This window comes from Oncorhynchus clarkii, chromosome 7 (assembly GCF_045791955.1).
Source record: "Oncorhynchus clarkii lewisi isolate Uvic-CL-2024 chromosome 7, UVic_Ocla_1.0, whole genome shotgun sequence".
NCBI classification, from domain to species: Eukaryota; Metazoa; Chordata; class Actinopteri; order Salmoniformes; family Salmonidae; genus Oncorhynchus; species Oncorhynchus clarkii.
Genome location: NC_092153.1, coordinates 18093398 through 18116684, shown reverse-complemented (window position 1 = coordinate 18116684; position 23287 = coordinate 18093398). Strand labels below are relative to the sequence as shown.

At 43.6% G+C, this 23287-nt stretch overlaps 1 protein-coding gene across 4 annotated transcripts in view; it reads right to left on the bottom strand.

Moving 5' to 3' along the window:
• LOC139413001 (rho GTPase-activating protein 6-like) overlaps positions 1-23287 on the bottom strand; it is a 79615-nt gene that overhangs the window by 12251 nt on the left and 44077 nt on the right. For all 4 annotated transcript variants that reach the window (XM_071159955.1, XM_071159957.1, XM_071159958.1 and 1 more), the window contains exons 2-4: positions 13634-13793; positions 5933-6004; positions 120-397 (exon numbers count right to left, since the gene is read on the bottom strand). In XM_071159955.1, the coding sequence (XP_071016056.1) occupies positions 120-397; positions 5933-6004; positions 13634-13793 (510 nt within the window). The remainder of the gene's footprint in view (positions 1-119; positions 398-5932; positions 6005-13633; positions 13794-23287) is intronic.

Here is a 23287-nt window from a genome sequence, read left to right as displayed (position 1 = left end):
ACACACACGCGCACACACACGCACACACACACACACACACACACACACACACACACTCACACGGCGATGGAGTGTGTGTATGGAGTTGGTACAGTAGGCGTGTGGGGGGAGACCCTCACCCTCCTGCGTGCCCGCGGGGCAGCCTCGGGCGTATTGGGCGACGTCGACTCGTTAGCTGTCTCCGAGGTGGAGCTGAGGGAGGAGTTACTGCTGGACAGCTCCTTATTGGTGGACCTCTTGGTGGCAAACTGCAAGATGGACGACACCAGGTCCGACGGGTCCTTATGCTCCTCCCTGTGAGGAGGGTCCTGACGCAGGCTATCCTGGCGCTGCCTCTGGGTCCGGTCGTTGGCGATCACCTGGGACAGGGCCATACCGAAGGCCTGGGGTATGCATTCTGGAAGGGGAGGGGAGGGAGAGAGAGGAATGTAAATAGCATATTCTTAGCAGAGAGAGCGCGAGAGAGAGAGAGAGAGAGAGAGAGAGAGAGAGAGAGAGAGAGAGAGAGAGAGAGAGTGTGATTGTGTATGCATGAAAGACGTGTGTGGTCCTCCATGTGAATGTGTTGTGAGCGATAGAGATCTTTGGATTATGATTGTTACTGTATTGATTGTTCAGTGAGTATTAATTCACTCATTGAATATTTGGACGCAGGTGTTGTTGCGCACGTATCCACATATTCGACTACATCATATTTACTTTGAGGCATTGGTAGGCCCGCGAGAGAAAAAGGAAACATTCTTCACGTGTGCTATAATAGTATAATATATATATATTTTAAACATAACAAATTATGTTTTAAAGGTTTCCTGATTCAGCGCCAAATCCTAACTGGAGAAGTGCGTGTGTAGCTCAGACGTTTGTGTAAATCATGCATTGATGTCAATGGGAGCTTGGCACGGAAATTCAAGTTACGTACTTGGATCTCCAGTGAGGAACTCAGCCATCACTGTCTTCCCAGCTTCTAGCGGACTAATGAAAAGCAACAGCGGACTAATGAAAGAAATACCAGAAGATCGTTTTTGGGTGGTATTTTCCTTTAACAGGATGAATCAATTCCCCTAACAGACACAGGTCCCTGACAGTACACTCTTAGAAAAAAAACTACAATCTAGAACCTAAAAGGGTTGTTCAGCTGTCCCCATAGGACTACCATTTGAAGAACCCTTTTTGGTTCCAGGTAGAATCTGCATTTTAGTCTAAATGTTGTTATTGACATAGCCTTGTTCTGGTCAATGTTCTCTACCTACAGTATATAGTAGTCTAAATATCCCAATTCCTGTTTAGTTCAAAAGAATATAAGACACAAATTGCTGACACAAATGAGGCTTTGGAACTTTAAAGCCAATTATCTCAGAATCCTCTTTTTGCAGATAGAACCTTATAGTCCCAAGCTCTTGATATATAAAAACAATATTAACACTGTATTGTTATCATGGTGACCAAGAGACAATGCAAGAGACATGACTGACATGTATGAGACAGAGTGATAGAGAGGAAGGGAAGGAAGACAAGGGAGAAAAATAAAGAAATTCAATTCACACAATGGAAAGAAAAGGGATTCATGGAATTTCAATTCACACAATGGAAAGAGAAGGGATTCATGGAAATTCAATTCACACAATGGAAAGAGAAGGGATTCATGGAAATTCAATTCACACAATGGAAAGAGAAGGGATTCATGGAAATTCAATTCACACAATGGAAAGAGAAGGGATTCATGGAAATTCAATTCACACAATGGAAAGAGAAGGGATTAAGCTAAAAATAGCTGTTTACAGACTTGGTTTATTGCAGCTCAGGATTATCAACGTGAAACAAATCTCCAATTAAACATTTCAAGATACCATCAGTGTTTCGATGAACACGGCGAATAGAGATTACTGCACATGCTACGAATAAAACAGATTAAACTAAATCTCATAAAACTTCTCACCCAGCCTACATTTTGCCATAAATAAGTCAACAAGGAACCATTTCTTAACAGTAAGTCCGTTTAAGACTTCTCTGCACGTAAGCCCACCACATTAGCCAGGTGGTCTTTGATTCCAGTGAACAACAAAGTCCTGCTTACAAGTCATTTTTAGAACAGGCTCATGGCAGTCTCGTAAATTCAATTAACGGCGTCTGTGTGAGCTGGCACTACTCTAGGCCTGTTCTCACTCTCTGTCTAGGAGAGAAACTAAACTATTTTAGTGTGCCCACTCAAAATGAGCACACTAAAATCAACTACAGTCACAACCTTTAGAGCAAGTGCGTCTCCAAACCGGAACCGAGAGAGATACAGACTACAGTAAATGTTAAGCCACATTAGGTTCAATGTGGAAACCGTTGTTCACATTGGATGACAATATATCTTCCGGTCCACAACAAACCCAAGGTCCACCCAATCAGAAGCCAAAGGCATCACCCAGACAGATGTCTGCTTCAGTCCCCGAACACATTCTGTTGTTGCAGTGCAGTGTTAGAAGGCTACATTATAAACAGGTCCCTCTCAGGAGTGAGTTTGATGCAGTGTGTACCCTACTGTAAGTTCATTTACTATGGTTGTCTGAACAGCTGAGAGAGAGGCTGCTCCAGAGGCCAGTACGGCATCACGTCAACCCCTATGGACCACAGCACATGCCACATCATCACACATGTCCTGCTCTGGTGACAGATTGAGCCAGAGCTTTGAGACAACACATGACAGCTGGGATAGAGAGAGGGGGGTGGAAAGAGAGGGAGGGAGTGAGTGAGGGAGGGAGGGAGGCAGGGAGGCAGGGAGGCAGGGAAGCAGGGAGAGAGAGGGGGAAAGAGGTCAGGGAGAGAGGGAGATGGAGGGAAGCAAGGAGAGAGAGAGAGGGAGAAAGAGGGATGGAAGCAGGGAGAGACAGAAAGAGAGAGAGAGGGAGGAGAGAGGGGGAGGGAGAGAGAGAGGGGGGAGAGAGAGGGGGAGGGAGAGAGAGAGGTATTGAGGGAAGCAGGGAGGGAGAAGGAGAGTCATCATGTACTAAACAATCACATATTCTAGGTGACACAGTCCACTCTCTCTACAACCACAAACTTTGAGAATGTTCACTTAAACACACACACACTTATGCACGCGCACACACATACATACACACACACCTTATTGACACAGCATTTGGCAGCCTGCATGTTCACAGCCACTATGTTTCTAACCCAGTACCTCAGGGGAATGTTTCATCGACCACTGATCTCTCACGCAATGAGTTTACATGACATGAGAAACTGAGAATGGGACTGCTGCTGTGATTAATTATTTACATACAGTACCAGTCAAAAGTTTAGACATACCTACTCATTCAAGGGTTATTCTTAATTTTTTTTTATTTTCTACATTGTAGAAAAATAGTGAAGACATCAAAACTATGAAATAACACATGTGGAATCATATAGTAAACAAAAAAGTGTTAAACAAATCAAAGTAGCCAACCTTTGCCTTGATGAAAGCTTTACACACTCTTAGCATTCTCTCAACAAGCTTCACGAGGTAGTCACCTGGAATGCATTTCAATTAACAGGTGTGCCTTGTTAAAAGTCCATTTGTGGAATTTCATTCCTTCTTAATGCGTTTGAGCCAATCAGTTTTGTTGAAACAAGGTAGGGGTGGTATACAGAAGATAGGCCTATTTGGCAAAGAACCAAGTCCATATTGTGGCACGAACAGCTCAAATAAACAAAGAGAAATGACAGTCCATCATTACCATAAGACATGAAGGTCAGTCAATCTGGAAAATGTCAAGAACTTCGAAAGTTTCTGCAAGTGCAGTGGCAAAAACCATCAACCGCTATGATGAAACTGGCTCTCGTGAAGACCGCCACAGGAAAGGAAGACCCAATTTCTGAGGCTGGTAACTCTAATGAACTTGTCCTCTGCTGCAGAGCTCTGCTGCAGAGCTTTACAGAGTTCAGGGAACAGACACATCTCAACATTAACTGTTCAGAGGAGACTGTGTGAATCAGGCCTTCATGGTTGAATTCCTGCAAAGGAACCACTACTAAAGGACACCGATAAGAAGAAGAAACTTGCTTGGGCCAAGAAACACGAGCAATGGACATTAGACCGGTGGAAATCTATCCTTTGGTCTGATGAGTCCAAATTTCAGATTTTTTGTTCCAACCGCCATGTCTTTGTCAGACACAGAGTAAGTGATTTCCGCATGTGTAATTCCCACCATGAAGCATGGAAGAGGAGGTGTGATGGTGCTTTACTGGTGACACTGTCAGTGATTTATTTAGAATTCAAGGCACACTTAACCAGCATGGCTACCACATAATTCTGCAGCGATACGCCATCCCATCTGGTTTGCGCTTAGTGGGACTATCATTTGTTTTTTAGCAGGACAATGACCCAACACACCTCCAGGCTGTGTAAGGGCTATTTGACCAAGAAGGAGAGTGATGGAGTCTTGCATCTGATGACCTGTCCTTCACAATCAGCCGACCTCAACCCAATTGAGATGGTTTGGGATGAGTTGGACCGCAGAGTTAAGGAAAAGCAGCCGGCAAGTGCTTAGCATATGTGGGAACTCCTTCAAGACTGTTGTAAAAGCATTCCAGGTGAAGCTGGTTGAGAGAAATCCAAGAGTGTGAAAAGCTGTCATCAAGGCAAAGGGTGGCTCCTTTGAAGAATTTCAAATATTAAATATATTTACAAAAAATTTAACACTTTTTTGGTTACTACATGATTCCATATGTGTTATTTCATAGTTTTGATGCCTTCACTACTATTCTACAATGTAGAAAATAGTCAAAATAAAGAAAAACCCTTGAATGAGTAGGTGTATCCAAACTTTGGACTGGTACGTTATACCACTTAGAGTAGTTTTTACCTCCATCTCTATTGGAGAGCTACCTTCCATCAGATCTGTAGTTAGCACGTTGCCAAATATGCCGTCTGTGATGCAAGCACAGTGGCTGTATTTCAGCCCAGTCCCCTTAGAAGGAGTTGCTACACTTTGCTAAATATATCCCTGCTCCTCCCCTAGTAAATATGTCTATGTTTCATAGCCACTCTGCTATTCACCTGGGCCTGGGGCTACACTTTAAAAAAAGGTGCTATCTAGAACCTTAGAGGGTTATTTAGCTGTCCCCATAGGAGAACCCTTTGAAGAACCATTTTTGGTTCCAGGTAAAAGCCTTTTGGGTTCCATGTAGTACTCTTTCCACAGACGGTTCTACATGGAACCCAAAAGGGTTCTACCCGGAACCAAAAAGGGTTCTACTATGGGAACAGCCGAAGAACCCTTTTTAAACTCTTTCTTCTAAGAGTGTAGGGCTGGGGACGGACAAGTTTTTGTTCCCTCTGGAAACTAAATGTTCAGGACTGGGAAAACGTCTTCATAAATGTGACAGCGTAAAAAGAAAAAAGTTAAACCCAAAGAAAAAATTCAAACAAGAGCACTCCCCTTAACCCCTGGTTCTAGTTTGCATCTGAAAATACACCCAATCCTTATCTTTCCAATATTTCCACTATCCTTATGCCTCCCGAGTCCCTTTTGAAGCACCAATAGTGAAGGGACTGCTTTCAATGTCTGCCTTGTTAAACAGTGTTAATTGTATTACCAAGGAGGACACTGCTTGCATAGCCTACAGATCTGTTATATTAATTTGACCAATTTGTCACAGCAGGAAAATGTACAGTACAAAGCACTTAGTCTTTCCATAAAATACCATGCTGAGGGGTTTGCACTAGTTACCACAGCTACAAAGTCATATTTTGGCTATATAAATAAAATTTAAAAAATTAAATGACTTTTGGTTCATTTAAAGTTAGGGTTAGGCATAAGGTTAGCAGTGTGGTTAAGGTTAGGGTTAAGTTTAAAATACAATTTTAACAAGAGAAACTGAAGAAATGGGCAGGCTTTATGACTTTGTGGATGTGGTAACTAGTGACAACCATGTTGAGGGCTTCACGTCAATGTACCTTTATCTTTGTTTTTCTCTTTTGCCAAAGAGTCCAACTTTCTCCTCAGCGACTTCTTCCTTTTCTGTCCATCTGAGAGAAAAAAAAGAAAGAAAATCATGAAAAACGGTCAGTTATCTGTACACACTGATAACAATCCACACAATGACCTGCTGTCACATTGGCTGATCTCTTCCATTATCATGTATGTCGGCCATTTTGGAGATCATCAAGCCAGTGGCTTCAAAGAACATTGGTTATCAAAACACTGCAGCGATAAAGATGACAAATGAGTGTCTCCAGCCTCTGGTCCAGTGATTTCATCAATAGTAAAACCAAATGCAAGCTTTTCAACCGTTCGCTGCCCGCACCAGCCCCCCCTACTAGCATCACCACCCTGGACGGTTCCGACCTAGAATATGTGGACAACTATAAATACCTAGGTGTCTGGCTAGACTGTAAACTCTCCTTCCAGACTCATATTAAACATCTCCAATCAAAAATCAAATCTGGAATCGGCTTCCTATTTCGCAACAAAGCCTCCTTCACTCACGTTGCGAATTGTACCCTAGTAAAACTGACCATCCTACCGATCTTCGACTTCGGCGATGTCATCTACAAAATAGCTTCCAACACTCTACTCAGCAAACCGGATGCAGTCTATCACAGTGCCATCCGTTACCAAATCACCTTATACCACCCACCACTGCGACCTGTATGCTCTAGTCGGCTGGCCTTCGCTACATATTCGTCGCCAGACCCACTGGCTCCAGGTCATCTATAAGTCTATGCTAGGTAAAGCTCCGCCTTATCCCAGTTCACTGGTCACTATAACAACACCCACCCGTAGCATATGTTCCAGCAGGTATATCTCACTGATCATCCCCAAAGCCAACACCTCATTTGGCCGCATTTCCTTTCAGTTCTCTGCTGTCAGTGACTGGAACGAATTGCAAAAATCGCTAAAGTTGGAGACTTCAGCCAATCAGCATTCAGCATTCAGGGCTCGAACCATCCACTTTATAATAAGGAATCAGGTCACCTGAGCTCAATCCTGAAACTTAACACTGAGAAAAGTAGAGAATGAGCACCTTCAATGTAAAATGTATTTTATAGCATATTATTCTACTATTATATCAAGGTTACAGCACACTACTTCACAAGATTAGATATCACCAGCAGATGGACGATACGGATAATTTCACATCATGCTTTGAATTAGGGTGGATCCAAATATGAGTTTCAATTTGGAAACGACTGAATCATTATGAGGAAGGGAAAGAAGTGTTTTGTCAGCTGTCAACAAGATCTATGACTCCTAGCAAGATCTTTGATTAATGCACAGAAAACCTCTGGCAGCTTGGACCAAGGGTTGGAACTCTTATTGAGGAAATACCTCAAAACTGTGTCTATAGCCAGAGCGCCTCTAATCAAACAGTCGATGAATCTGTCTTCAAAACAGTCAAGATGTTATTAACTGGGCACACACTGATTGAATCAATGTTGCTTCCACGTCATTTCAATGAAATTACATTGAACCAATGTGGAATAGATGTTAAATTGATGTCTATGCCCAGTGGGTATGCTCTTTTATGATTGGTTTAAAATCTTAACAAGGATGTTTTTTTCCCCCATTGGCTCAGTCAAATCCCACTGTTCGTGGAACAGGTATATATATATATATACTGTATATATATATATTTTTCAACTATTTTTCACCTTTCACCTATTTAACCAGGTAGGCAAGTTGAGAACAAGTTCTCATTTGCAACTGCGACCTGGCCAAGATAAATGGAATAAGCAAACATACGATCAACAATACAGTAGAAAAGTATATTTACAGCATGTGCAAATGAGTTAGGATAAGGGAGGTAGTAAGGCAATAAATAGGCCATGGTGGTGAAGTAATTACAATAAAGCAATTAAACACTGGAATGGTAGAATGTGCAGAAGATGAATGTGCAAGTAGAGATACTTGAGTGCAAAGGAGCAAGATAAATAAATAAATACATACAGTATGGGGATGAGGTAGATTGGATGGGCTATTTACAGATTGGCTATGTACAGGTGCAGTGATCTGTGAGCTGCTCTGACAGCTGGTGCTTAAAGCTAGTGAGGGAGGTAAGAGTCTCCAGCATCAGTGCTTTTTGCAGTTCGTTCCAGTCATTGGCAGCAGAGAACTGGAAGGAAAGGCGGCCAAAGGTAGAATTGGCTTTTGATGGTGACCAGTGAGAGATACCTGCTGGAGCGCATGCTACGGGTGGGTGCTGCTATCTTTGTGGCTTGCATGGTCTAAAAAAATAAATTGTTAGCCTGAATGTGAGCTATATAAAAATGTAAAAAAAGCCTTAAGGACCTTGACTATTGTCTGAATCTGGCACGTAAGAATGGTGTGTTGTGATGGTTCTCCATAGATCTAGAGTGTCTGACCAGTGAGCTGAGATAAGGTGGGGCTTTACCTAGCATGACCTGGAGCCAGTGGGTTTGGAAAATAGTTTTTTTTATTTTTTTTTATTTCACCTTTATTTAACCAGGTAGGCTAGTTGAAAACAAGTTCTCATTTGTAACTGCGACTTGGCCAAGATAAAGCGTAGCAATTCGACACAAAGAACAACACAGAGTTACACATGGAATAAACAAAACATACAGTCAATAATACAGTAGAACAAAATAAAACAAAAAGTCTATATACAGTGAGTGCAAATGAGGTAAGTTAAGGAAATAAATAGGCCATGGTGGCGAAGTACTTACAATATAGCAATTAAACACTGGAATGGTAGATCGGCAGAAGATGAATGTGCAGGTAGAGATACTGGGGTGCAAAGGAAGAAAAAAAAAACTTTGGGGATGAGGTAGGTAGATGGGCTGTTTACAGATAGGCTAAGTACAGGTGCAGTGATCTGTAAACTGCTCTGACAGCTGGTGCTTAAAGCTAGTGAGGGAGATGTGAGTCTCCAGCTTCAGAGATTTTTGCAATTTGTTCCAGTCATGGGCAACAGAGAACTGGAAGGAAAGACGACCAAAGAAGGAATTGGGTTTAAGCTCCACAGTGAGATATACCTGCTGGAGCGTGTGCTACGAGTGGGTGCCGCTATGGTGACCAGTGAGCTGAGGTAAGGCGGGGCTTTACCTAGCAGAGACTTGTAGATAACCTGTAGCCAGTGGGTTTGGCGACGAGTATGAAGCGAGGGCCAACCAACGAGAGCGTACAGGTCGCAATGGTGGGTAGTGTATGGGGCTTTGGTGACAAAACGGATGGCACTGTGATAGACTGCATCCAGTTTGTTGAGTAGAGTGTTGGAGGCTTTTATAGATTTTATAGATCACATCACCGAAGTCGATGATCGGTAGGATGGTCAGTTTTACGAGGGTATGTTTGGCAGCATGAATGAAGGATGCTTTGTTGCGATATAGGAAGCCGATTCTAGATTACATTTTGGATTGGAGATGCTTAATGTGAGTCTGGAAGGAGAGTTTACAGTCTAACCAGACACCTAGGTACTTATAGATGTCCACATATTCTAAGTCAGAACCGTCCAGAGTAGTGATGCTGGTCAGGCGTGCGGGTGCAGGCAGCGAACGGTTGAAAAGCATGCATTTGGTTTTACTAGCGTTTAAGAGCAGTTGGAGGCCACGGAAGGAGTGTTGTATGGCATTGAAGCTCGTTTGGAGGTTAGATAGCACAGTGTCCAAGGACGGGGCGGAAGTATATAGAATGGTGTCGTCTGCGTAGAGGTGGATCAAAGAATCACCAGCAGCAAGAGCAACATCATTGATATATACAGAGAAAAGAGTCGGCCCGAGAATTGAACACTGTGGCACCCCCATAGAGACTGCCAGAGGACCGGACAGCATGCCCTCCGATTTGACACACTGAATTCTGTCTGCAAAGTAGTTGGTGAACCAGGCAAGGCAGTCATCAGAAAAACCGAGGCTACTGAGTCTGCCGATAAGAATATGGTGATTGACAGAGTCCAAAGCCTTGGCAAGGTCGATGAAGACGGCTGCACAGTACTGTCTGTTATCGATGGCGGTTATGATATCGTTAGGACCTTGAGCGTGGCTGAGGTGCACCCGTGACTGGCTCGGAAACCAGATTGCACAGTGGAGAAGGTACGGTGGGATTCGAGATGGTCAGTGACCTGTTTGTTGACTTGGCTTTCGAAGACCTTAGATAGGCAGGGCAGGATGGATATAGGTCTGTAACAGTTTGGGTCCAGGGTGTCTCCCCCTTTGAAGAGGGGGATGACTGCGGCAGCTTTCCAATCCTTGGGGATCTCAGACGATATGAAAGAGAGGTTAAACAGGCTGGTAATAGGGGTTGCGACAATGGCGGCGGATAGTTTCAGAAATAGAGGGTCCAGATTGTCAAGCCCAGCTGATTTGTACGGGTCCAGGCTATCTGGATTTGGGTAAAGGAGAACCTGGAGAGGCTTGGGCGAGTAGCTGCGGGGGGGGCGGAGCTGTTGGCCGAGGTTGGAGTAGCCAGGCGGAAGGCATGGCCAGCCGTTGAGAAATGCTTGTTGAAGTTTTCGATAATCATGGATTTATCGGTGGTGACCGTGTTACATAGCCTCAGTGCAGTGGGCAGCTGGGAGGAGGTGCTCTTGTTCTCCATGGACTTCACAGTGTCCCAGAACTTTTTGGAGTTGGAGCTACAAGATGCAAATTTCTGCCTGAAGAAGCTGGCCTTAGCTTTCCTGACTGACTGCGTGTATTGGTTCCTAACTTCCCTGAACAGTTGCATATCGCGGGGACTATTCAATGCTATTGCAGTCCGCCACAGGATGTTTTTGTGCTGGTCGAGGGCAGTCAGGTCCTCGACCTGACCAGTCAGGTCCATGACCAGCTCGAAAACCAGATTACATAGCGGAAAAGGTACGGTGGGATTCGAAATGGTCGGTAATCTGTTAGTTAACTTGGCTTTCGAAGATCTTAGAAAGTCAGGGTAGAATAGATATAGGTCTGTAGCAGTATGGATCTAGTGTCTCCCCCTTTGAAGAGGGGGATGACCGCGGCAGCTTTCCAATCTTTGATACGAAAGAAAGGTTGAACAGGCTAGTAATAGGGGTTACAACAATTTCGGCAGATAATTTTAGAAAGAGAGGGTCCAGATTGTCTAGCCCAGCTGATTTGTAGGGGTCCAGATTCTGCAGCTCTTTCAGAACATCTGCTATCTGGATTTGGGTGAAGGAGAAGTGGGGGAGGCTTGGGCGAGTTGCTGTGGGGGGTGGAGGACTGTGAATCGGGGTAGGGGTAGCCAGGTGGAAAGCATGGCCAGCCGTAGAAAACTGCTTCTTGAAATTCTCAATTATAGTGGATTTATCGGTGGTGACAGTGTTTCCTAGACTCAGTGCAGTGGGCAGCTGGGAGGAGGTGTTCTTATTCTCCAAGTCCCAGAACAGTATGCAAATTTATGCTTGAAAAAGCTGGCCTTAACTTTCCTACCTGCCTGTGTATATTTGTTCCTAACTTCCCTGAAAAGTTGCATATCGTGGGGGCTGTTTGATGCTAATACAGAACGCCACAGGATGTTTTTGTGCTGGTCAAGGGCAGTCAGGTCTGGAGAGAACCAAGGCTATATCTGTTCCTGGATCTATATTTTTTGAATAAAGGTCAAATAAAAAAAGAATAGATTCAAGGCATAATGTACAGACAGAGGTATGGTAGGATGTGAGTACATTGGAGGTAAACCTAGGCATTGAGTAATAATGAGAGAGATATTGTCTCTAGAGATGTTTAAACCAGGTGATTTCACTGCATATTTGTGAGGTGGAACTAAATGGTAGGTTAAGGCATATTGAGCAGGGCTAGAGGCGCTACAGTGAAATAAGACACTAACCAGGACAGTAATGGACAAGGCATATTGATATTAGGGAGAGGCATGGTGATTAATAGGGGTCCAGTGAGTGGTTGGGCTGGCTGGAGACATGGCAATTCACAGACAGCTAGCAGGCCGGGGCTAGCAAGCTAGCAGAAGGGCCTTAGAGGGACGTCTCGACGGAGGAAAGTCTGTTTTGGCATCCGCGTGCGGTGACGTCGATAGACCAGACATGATGGATTAGTAGGGTTCCGAGTAGCAGAGGCGTCCAAGTTCAATTGGCAAAATAGGTATAGTACTCAGATAGCAACTAGCTAGCTACGATGATCCAGGTGAAAATGTCCAGAGCTTGCGGTAGGAATCCGGGGATATGGAGAAAAATATGTCCAGTATGCTCTGGTTTGAGTAATGTTGTACAAACTGGAGAGAGCTTTCCGAGCTAATGGTTAGCTGATGACTGCTAGCTAGTAGCTGGTGAGCTGGCTAGCTTCTATTGGGGGATTCCGGATTCAAGGTGAATAAACATACTTTAGAAAAAAAACAGATCCGCACCACATTGGGTGAGGCGGGTTGCAGGAGAGGCGGGTTGCAATTTGAGGATTAGAAAAAAATATAAAAAGATATGTGAAGAAAAATATATATACATGGGACACGACAAGACGAAGGACAGAAGACGTTTGACTGCTACGCCACCTTGGATTAAGTTGAGCACAATAGGTTCGTAGAGACGCTGACACCAATAACAAGCTTCAAGTGAGTGCAATTATGGGCAGTCAGATCAGTCCTGAGCAGTGTCCGCTATGTTGACCCTGGCTCTGCCCCTCGCTGCCACCCAGCCTCGCCTCACTGCCTCCCAGACTCCTTGGCATATATATATATATACATAGAACAGGTTGCTAAGAAACTATGCTTCGACATATCTACAGATCATTATGGAATATCTGAAGACAGAGTATGACAGAACAACAGTGAAGAATAGAGAGGGAGCGGGGAAAGGCAGCGGGGGGTATTAGAGAGATACTATGAGAGAAAGGGAGTGGGAGACAGTATGTGTGTGACAGAAAATAGAAAGAAAGAAAGAAATAAAGAGAGAGAGAGAGAGGAAATAGTTTGGATTCTTGTCAGTTGACTCGGCAAGTTGGACAGCAATCCCAGGAACCTCCAGTCCTCTCTCTCTCTTCCCCACTCCAATTACTTGTAAAACGATCCAACGAGCCATTTGCTTTTCTATTCTCTATTTTTTCAAGGATCTCTGGGCCTCAGCAAACCACCGGCTAACCCAACCGCAGGCGCAAGATAAACAAAACCCACAGTCGAGGTGCTGAAATATCTCAGTAACACATGCCTGAGGGGTTCTGGAATTCATAAGGAACACAGACGAACACATTAAATCATCCGGGGGAGAGGTAGAACCTTTGACTGGAATGCACACCCTGGCTAATATACAGCTCTCCACAGAGCATGACTTAGAGCAGAGCAGCAGGCTATGGCCCCATGGTCCTGAGTGGAAAGGGCTACATCTTCATGTGTAAGTGTCTTACTGACACTACATAAGACAGGAAGTTCACTCCTGAGTCTTTTAGATGTACTGTATAGGAAATCAGGTGTACTGAGGTTTACATCTCAAATCACAAGTGCTTACAGCTTCCTCAAACACACTCTGTGGAGGGGAAGTTCAAGATTGTCTGCTAGACAGTTTGAGGTTTGTCTCGGAGAGGTCCAAGGCGGATGTTGATGGCAAATGTTTGTGAAAATGCTTGTAGCATTAGCACAGGGACAGACTGACTAGCCACATGAACAGACAGACGGACAGGCGGATGGACGGACTAGAAAGGAAGACAGACAGACGGACGTTTACACACACACACACACACACACACAAAAATACCTCTATACTTTACCTTTGGGAATGGTGATCTGACAGCCCAGGTCATAGTCTTGATGGAGCCTGTTGAAGGCTACCTCCTGTAGCCAGGTCCGTTCCAGCTCCGACAGGCTCTGGATGGCCGTCGGCATCAGCCGTACACTCCGCCCTGACAGGCTGTTCCAGGTGAAGTCACCCTGGGGAGAGATTTATATTCTGTCACTTGGCAGAGGAACGTTTGTTAGTTATCAGGGCTAGTGGCTAGCACCACTGTTACCCTATCTCAAAGCAGCTGTTCTTATTTAACATTTTTGGGATAGGGGGCAGCATTTTCACTTTTGGCTGAATAGCATGCCCAGAGTGAACTGCCTCCTACTCAGTCCCAGATGCTGATATATGCATATTATTATTAGTATTGGATAGAAACCACTCTGAAGTTTCTAAAACTGTTTGAATGATGTCTGTGAGTAAAACAGAACTCATATGGCAGGCGAAAACCTGAGAAAAATCCAACCAGAAAGTGGGAAATTTGAGGTTTGTAGTTTTTCAACTCAGCCCCCATTGAAGATACAGGGTGATATTAGTTATGTTTCACTTCCCAAGGCTTCCACTAGATGTCAACAGTATTTAGAACCTGTTTTGAGGATTCTACTTAAAGTAGGGGCTCATAAGGGCTCTTTGAGTGAGTGTCTGGCAGAGTGCCACAGCCTCGGTCTGACGCGCTCACGTGAAAGGTAGCTACGTTCCACTTCATTTGTACAGACAAAATAATTGTCCGGTTGGAACATTAATGAAGTTTTATGTTAAAAACATCCTAAAGATTGATTCCATACTTAGTTTGGCATGTTTCTACAGGCTGTAACGGAACTTTTTGAACTTTTCGTCCGACGTTCGGCGCGACCTGAACGAGCTTTTGGATTTGTTTACCAAACGCCCGAACAAAAGAAGATATTTGGACATAACTGATGGACATTATCAAACAATGTTGACGAACCAATATGGCGGGTATCTTTTTTTCTAAAGGCTGTACTCAGATTATTGCATGGTTTGCTTTCTCCGTAAAGTGTTTTTGAAATCTGACACAGCGGTTGCATTAAGGAGAAATATATTTAAAGTTCCATGTATAATAGTCGTATCTTTATCAATGTTTATTATTAGTATTTCTGTAAATTGATGTGGCTCTCTGCAATAACACCGCATGTTTTAGAACTACTGAACGTAACGCGCCAATGTAAACTATATTTTTTATATAACTATGAACTTTATCAAACAAAACATACATGTATTATGTAACATGACGTCCTATGAGTGTCATCTGATGAAGATCATCAAAGGTTAGTGATTCATTTTATCTCTATTTCTGCTTTTTGTGACTCCTCTCTTTGGCTGGAAAAATTGCTGTATTTTTCTGTGGCTTGGTGGTGACCTAACATAATCGTTTGTGGTGCTTTCGCTGTAAATCCTTTTTGAAATCAGACACTGTGGCTGGATTAATGAGAATTGTATCTTTAAAATGGTGTAAATACTTGTATGTTTGAGGAATATTAATTATGAGATTTTTGTTGTTTTGAATTTGGCGCCCTGCACTTTAACTGGCTGTTGCGGGGGCGTTCCGCTAACGGACGAGTTTCAGAAGAAAGTTCTTTGTTTCTGGCCATTTTGAGCCTGTAATCAAACCCACAAATGCTGATGCTCCAGATACTCAACTAGTCTAAAGAAGGCCAGTTTTATTGCTTCTTTAATCACAACAACAGTTTTCAGCTGTGCTAACATAAGGGTTTTTTAATGATCAATTAGCCTTTTAAAATAATAATCTTGGATTAGCTAACACAACGTGCCATTGGAACACATGAGTGATGGTTGCTGATAATGGGCCTCTGTACGCCTATGTAGGTATTCCATTAAAACAATTCCAGCTACAATAGTCATTTACAACATTAACAATGTCTACACTGTATTTCTGATAAATTTTATGTTATTTTAATGGATGAAAAATGAGCTTTTCTTTAAAAAACAACGACATTTATAAGTGACCCCAAACCTTTGAACGGTAGTGTGCATAGCGGAGCGGACAGTATTGTATATGGTAGGTTAGGGAAAGGGGAGGAATGAGAGTGGATCGCTTGACTAGCAGTCAACTCAAAAAGAGCTTAATGAGGAACTCAGAAATCACCTCAATCCCTGGATATATGGTTCTGCATTCTCCTCTGTCATCCCTATGAGCTGGTGAAGAGAGAGGACAGAGCTAGACTACCGATGTTTTAGCCAGAGATCAGAGCAGGTCAGCGTTTCTCATCATGAATCTTGTTCTGTAGGCAGGTCTGCAGAGTGGTCACTAGCTGGCACAGCCACAAAGCCTTAAATCTGACACACACACACACACACACACATACACACACATACACACACATGGAGTCCCTCCTTGAACCTGCCTTAATACGTCATAGAACTTCATTTAGCTTATAACTTGTTCTTACGCAAGCCTAGTTTTGTGCACCGACCTTGGATTCACTCCTGCTTAAAGATACAACAATACCAACCTCGTGCTCCCAAAACGCCCCAGCCAGCAGAGAGGAACAACAGCCTCATCCACCAGAACAGTGAAAAACAGGAGGTGGAAACAGAAGATCTACACAGTTGTACTAAGAGGACAAAGGCTTCTCACCCGCCCTGCAGAGGAGTAGCCAGATGCACTTGCTCCAATAGTTAGTCATTAGCGTCTAGCCCTGTGTGGATGAAACCACATCACTGTTGTTGTGAGTTCCCCACCCCACTGGTGATGGCAGAGAGCTTGTTCCGTTCCAGTCCCCTCCACTGGTTGCACACACAGGACACAGCCGTAAGGGGTGAAGGGAAGGAGGACCCTGCGGTTGAAGGGGGGTGACAACAGCTGGAAAAGCAGGGGCTGCTTGTCTCTTGAGCTGTTAGGTTTGGCAGGGGGGCTGAACGAGATGGCTAAGCTCCAATTCCCCCGAGTCCATCGATGGAACATGTTTGGAATGGCTATGGAACGCTGGTACCTCAGAAATGCTGCTCCCTCCCCACCACTTCGGAGTTCTCTTCAGACTAACTCTAGTCTCTATGAGCACATTTACAATACAGTAAACAGGAAAGCCAGTTGACTTTGACAGTGCTTAGTGTACACAACTAATTTGTTACAAAACAATTCAACATGTTTGTAAGAGCCATGACCCACTGGGTGAATTAAAGGGGTCAAATGTATCTACTATGGCTGCTCCCTTAACAACCTCAGGAATAAAAATAATATTGTCCAATTTTATCCTCTCCTCTGTATGTACTGTAAACCTTTGCCAGAGAACCAATCAATATTGGGTAGTTTGCTTTTCGTAATCACTGTTTTCACACTTGGCTAAGGATTACAGTTGACTAGGGATGACTAGAAACTCTCCCAAGCCTGTTAGCCATCTCTACTCCTGCTCCAAACCCCCAGCTCTGGGGCCCATACGGTTTTCCACACATGGCCTTCTCGTTATATAGAGACAGGATCCGACGAGGCTGCCTCCCTCCATCCCCTTAGTGTGTTTTACACATCTCTTTTTCCACTACTCACACATAATATCCACTCTGCGCCTGAAAACATGTTTACCCTTGACACAGGTAGACCTCATGGCCAGAGGTACTGCTAATAGGACTAGTGCAGATTGTCACTCAGAATGAGTTGTCCTCAACACATCAATTCCATTTGATTTCCCAGTGAAATCAGGAAATGAATTCAACTTCCTTGCCAATTGCATTGAGCTGACATAATAAGCTTACTGTTTGCCTTTCAGTAGCGCATTGTCATAGGTGCCAATCACGTTTGAGCTTGATTTAATAGCGGGATGAGAATAGAACTGTTTGTCCTTAAACAGTTGTTTGTTTATCCTATGACCCCATTCCGTTCACATTATAAAATGGTTGTGTACTGCAATCGAGTTATTCCATTTGCTTTGAACATCTCTATTCAACCAATCATCAGATGATGTGCTTGAAAACACTTCCTGTTATCTAACTATAATCTTATTCAGGTTGCCATGCTGCTGTGACTAATCATATCACTTAACAATTTGGCTTATGTAATTCAATTTCGTTGAAAAGTGTGAAAGTCTTGCAAGAAAGGTTAACTGTAGCATACCAATATGGTAGGCCATGTAGGATTGGCTATTACTCTACTGTGATATACAAGACAAGTCTACAATAATGCCTTAAGGCAGACTGACGGTTTGTTAAACAAAGTATACCATGTATAGAGGGAGGAACAACATCATGTTACACTAGTAATGGCTATTCCAGACCCTCAAATCCGAACTGAAAAATCTATTGACTCATGACAACATTCAACCTATAGGTTCTGTTCTCTCCAAGATACCTCTGTGATGTATTGTGGGGTTTTAATGTTTGTCAGGGCAGCCCTTTTCTAAATAGCTTTGGGATGACTCAGCTAATGAGGTGGGCGTATGCGCCTTTTTAAAGTCTGTTCAATGAGCGAGGACAAATTGCACAAATTGAAGCAAAATAATATGTGTGTTTCCATGGTAACATGTACACAGAGCCTCAAGTGTTTCGGGATACGCAGAAAACATCACCATGGCAACCATCGATCGAACGCTCAATCGCTAAACTTGCACAAGCTACTGACCTCACTGAATGGACATATAGTAAAGAAAGTGCATCATCAGTTGAATCAATGCGCATGTTTTCATATTAGAAGACCTAATGGAATGTTCCATCCGCTCTCTCTCATTTCTCAGTCAAATGCAATGACCTAAAACCTTCTTCAACAACTCAGCAACCATCAGCAGTAGCAAACCGCACAGTAACTTCAACTACATCATACAATCAAACATTTCATGGTGATTTTCATAACACGCTGTCTGCATGAAAACCAGTGAATTTAAAATTGGGAAGGCACAATAGCCCTGGTTGGCACTCTGCCAAAGACAACATGTTCCTCTCTCTTAGATTCATTCTATTACGACCCTGGCGGGTACAATCCCACTGCTTTAATTGAGAACATATTCATCTGATCCAAAGGACCAGAATAACCTGGGCCCAGAACTGAGGTGTAGGATGTCACTCTAGGTATCAACACATAGTCATAGCCTATAGGTGACAGCATAGAAATAGAGGTACACTCAATATGGCCGCCGGAATGTTGACTTGAATAACAGTTCTAGTCATTCTAATTCAATGGGTGAGAGAGCGTAGAGAAAGAATGTTGACTTGAATGGGAATCCTCTGATATGACTGTATTGACAACACATGTCCATAGTGTTGGTTGCAGGACAAAAGATCACGACATCCCCCATTAAAACCCAGCAAACAAACAATGCAGCATGTTCTGAACCTAACTAATCAATTCACCAGTCAGATTCAATTCTGGGCCACAGGAGGTTGTTGTATTACCTTAATTGGGAAGGACGGGCTCCCCAATGAAACTTTAGAATGAGAATCCAAACCCTGAAAATGAACCAACCAGTATGCTACAGACCTCATTTGCTACAGACCTCATTTGCTACAGATCTCATTTGAGGACGTCTTATTATAACAACAACCATGTGAATGTGATCGTGAACAGATGAAATCAGTGACAGCTGATGACCCTGTCATCAACTATCGCCCCTCTTATTTTCTAAATCCATTGTTGCTGCACGTGTATTCTATGTGATATGATGAAAGAGAATCCAATTCATGTAAAAACAAACCTTGAACCACTCCAAAACTAGCATATCCACACCACAGAGAGAGGACAAGCCCTTGGGCCCTTGGGCTCCGATAATACAAAAATTATTTTCTCAATGGAGGAAAATGCACTCCGTCCGCACATGTAACTAACGGCAACATCTGTTCCGTTTGAAAATGACGGTCGGCTCTTCAACCCTCTCAGAGGAGGATACCACATCGCACATCTGGGGATGAAACATACCAATCCCAAATAGGCCTCCCAATCCCAATTTCGCGTAGGGATACCGCCTGATACCGTGGCCCAGGAAAAAAACATTTTTTTGAAGAGGGAGATATGTTAAGAGATTGCAGCAAAGGAATGTTCCTTTTTACATCATTGTTTTTACTCTTTATGTTTTCGTTTTACAGGTCCCGTTGACTCTGACAGGGTAATGGATTACTCGTGTAGCGTTGGAACCACACCAAGGTGAACATCTGCTTGTAATTACAGCGCCGCTGGGCTAGCTAAACACTGGTTGGCCTGTCAGAGACAAAGGATTGATGGACCCCTCCACCTGCCGTGGTCCATCCGTCTTGCTGCCTGAGAGAAAATAGCCCGGAAAAATCCTGGTATGTCAACTAGCAAAGACAACTGGGGGGCTAATGAGGAAGAACATATATCACAAACATACAGTGAGAACGAAAAACATGGCTAACTATCCTAGCACATCAATTGTGAGCCTTCATCTCATCTCGAGCATGACTGTCAGGGAGAGACTATATCCCACGCAAAATAACCACAGTGAAGCAGGTGAGGTTACTACCACTGGTCTTATCAACAATGACAAAATATTTAGTGTTTCAGGGGATGGTGTGCTTCCAATGTACTATTCTAATTCGCAAATATGTGGGACTGTGACAACACACCAAGCTCTAACTCATGACAAACATGCTTGTTTGATAATCAAGTGGAGGGGGGGGGGGGGGGGGGGGGGGTCATATGAGGTAGATTATTTTGAAGACATTTGGGTAGCACAAACTCCAAACTGTAACGACATAAGAATGTGTGCATTAGGGTAACTGAGATCAACCCTTGAGGTTGAGGGTATAGATTACATCATTGTTACATAAGCTATAGAACCAAAACAACTCTGGTATCAAGCAAATCTGACTGTTAAGGAGAGGTTGTAGACATTACCCGAGTCAGGCCAGTAAGACAACATGGGTTCAATTAAATCAGAAACACATTGAGTTTGTCAGTAGAAAAAAGGGCCAATCACAGAATGGTTTATTACTGTAAAGTTTTATTAGTGTAAGTTAAGTACTGTAAAGTTTTCCTTCAGCATACTATAACTTTATGTGTGTGCGAGTGGCCCGTGTGTGTGTGTGTGTGTCATATATTTTTGTCATATAAACTCATGTGAAACTAAACCACACCTCCTCCCACTGCTCTATTCAGCCTATAGCATGACCCAAGATCGCTCCCCTCTCTCTCCTTCCTTCGCTCTTCTTCCCCATCCCCCTGTCCATCCAGCCAACCAGGCCAAACACTAAGGGTCTCTGGTGCAAGCGCTCCCTGCTCTCCCTTCCCCTACAGCCGAGATCACCACCTCCGAAGATTGTGTGTAATCTCCCATGCATGCCAGCAGGTAAATCCTCTAGCCTTTAAGCGCACCAGTGCAGTGAGCTAACGAGCGCTCTTCATGATTCTAATATCATATGCAGAGCTTTCAATGATGAGTCGATCGTGGGGAAAATGTGCGGAATGAATGTGCCGCCCCTTGCAATTTGACTTGAGTGCTACTGCGTGATCACAGCTGGAGAGGAAGGCAGACCTTTCTTCGACTCTTGGTGAATTGGTGAATTGGAGCCTTTTGAAGTAACAGTTGCGATCTCCGAATGGGCGCACAATAACAAAAGATGAAGATGTCACAACAAACACGTAAACGTGAGGCAGGAACGCAAAGAAGTGTGTGGCGCTGGATATCAGTTTCAAAACTTGAAAAGTGGCAGCCATAAACATCGAAAATACATAATCATTTTGACTGTATGTTCCCATGTCTCCATATTCACTGTCAATGGTCAATGAATGCATACTCTATGTTTCCCCATTTTCACCAATGCATATACTGTCAGGGGCCTGTTTCTTTAAGGGAAATTGTATTTGTTTTTAAATACCACCCAAAAACGATCTTCTGGTATTTCTTTCATTAGTCCGCTGTTGTTTTTCATTAGTCCGCTAGAAGCTGGGTAGACAGTGATGGCTGAGTTCCTCACTGGAGATCCAAGTACGTAACTTGAATTTCCGTGCCAAGCTCCCATTGACATCAATGCATGATTTACACAAACGTCTGAGCTACACACGCACTTCTCCAGTTAGGATTTGGGGCTGAATCAGGAAACCTTTATAACATCATTTGTTATGTTTTTTTTAATTTTAAGCTATTATAGCACACGTGAAGAATGTCTCCTTTTTCTCTCGCGGGCCTACCAATGCCTCAAAGTAAATATGATGTAGTCGAATGTGTGGATGTCATACGCAAAAGCACTTGCGTCCAAATTCTTAAAGACGAATCACAGAACAATCAAAATGATAACGAGCATAATCGAAAGATCTCTCGTGTGCACACACAAAACACATTCACGCGGAGGGCCGCACATCTCTCTTCCATCTCCCCTCAGTTGCTGCTTCTAATCTACACAGCTAGAAGCTCCTGAGTTAAGGCATCATTATAGTAGGATTTACACATATTTATTGACTGGAGGGAGGAAACCCTAAAGTTCTAATAGTCCCCCTTTTAGACTGCTTACGTAGGTTCCCCTGACACATAGGTTGAGTGATTTTGCTTCATACCCAAGCGCTTGTTACTCGAGGTATGCAGGCCACAATGGCACCGCTGTTCTGTGTTTACAACAGAGGATGTTCTCCATTCGTTTTCAATTGTCCTTTGATGTCAAAGCTACCAGGGGTGTCAAACATGTGACCCGAGGCGAAACATGAGGTTTTGGTTAGGTTTAAAAGGGAGTGGCTGATCTCGAATGAAATGACCTTTGTCCAACTTAGCTAATTATTGTGCTGTGAGTTATAGACTATGCCCAAATCAGAGGTGGCAATGACAGTATAGCTGAGGTGTGTTATAAGTATGGCCTTCCAATGTGTGTCAATAACTCTAGGAACTCTAACTGCAAAAGTTAGCTTCAGTAGTCAGCAGCTTCTGGTCTCTTTCCCTCTCTCAGCTTCTTTGTCTGTCTAGGAGGCAGTCGAGCCAGCCTGAGGCAGCGTGTTCGCTAACTAGCCCACTGGGCATTGGTTTCCCATAGAACCCTCCAGAGAACACTCTGCCATACCCACAGCATGAGAGCATATCACTACATTACTACATCACTACATATCACTACATATCACCCATTCCCCAATAAATAATGTGCCACTCAATCATCCTCCTCAGTCGGGACATCTGGAAATAAATAGAGAATCAATCAGGAGCAATCAAGCTGAACAACCATATTGAGCCAAATGATCCACTAGTTGGTTTTGGATTAACTTTGGTTCTTAAGGTGGTTTTCATAGAACCAAGAACTAGAGAAAAACAACAACACAATATTTCACAACGTTACACCATCAAGACTGGAGGTTTTCTGTGGGCGCCAGAAAAGTGAAATGTTTTATTTCCCTCTCTCCTCTCCTTGCCGTTCCCTTTCCTCTCTTCCTTCCTTCTCTCCTCTTCATTCCCTTTCCTCTCTTCCTTCCCTGTCTCCGCTCTCTTTTCAGGAAACCGGTGTTTGTTCGCCAGATAACAAACACCGGGGACCTCCAGACGCACTACACTCGCTGTGACATTTCACACTTCCTGCGAACCAATCGCAACATCCCTCTAGCATGGAGGGACTAAATCTGTGGCCCTTGTGGCCTGTTAATGTGATGTCACGGCAGCTCTGGCTCTTACGAGAGCTTCTTTAGCAAAATGGCTTTAACAACGCTTAAACAACGCTCAAACTAGCCCACTGTGAATGAGCCCCAAGCCAC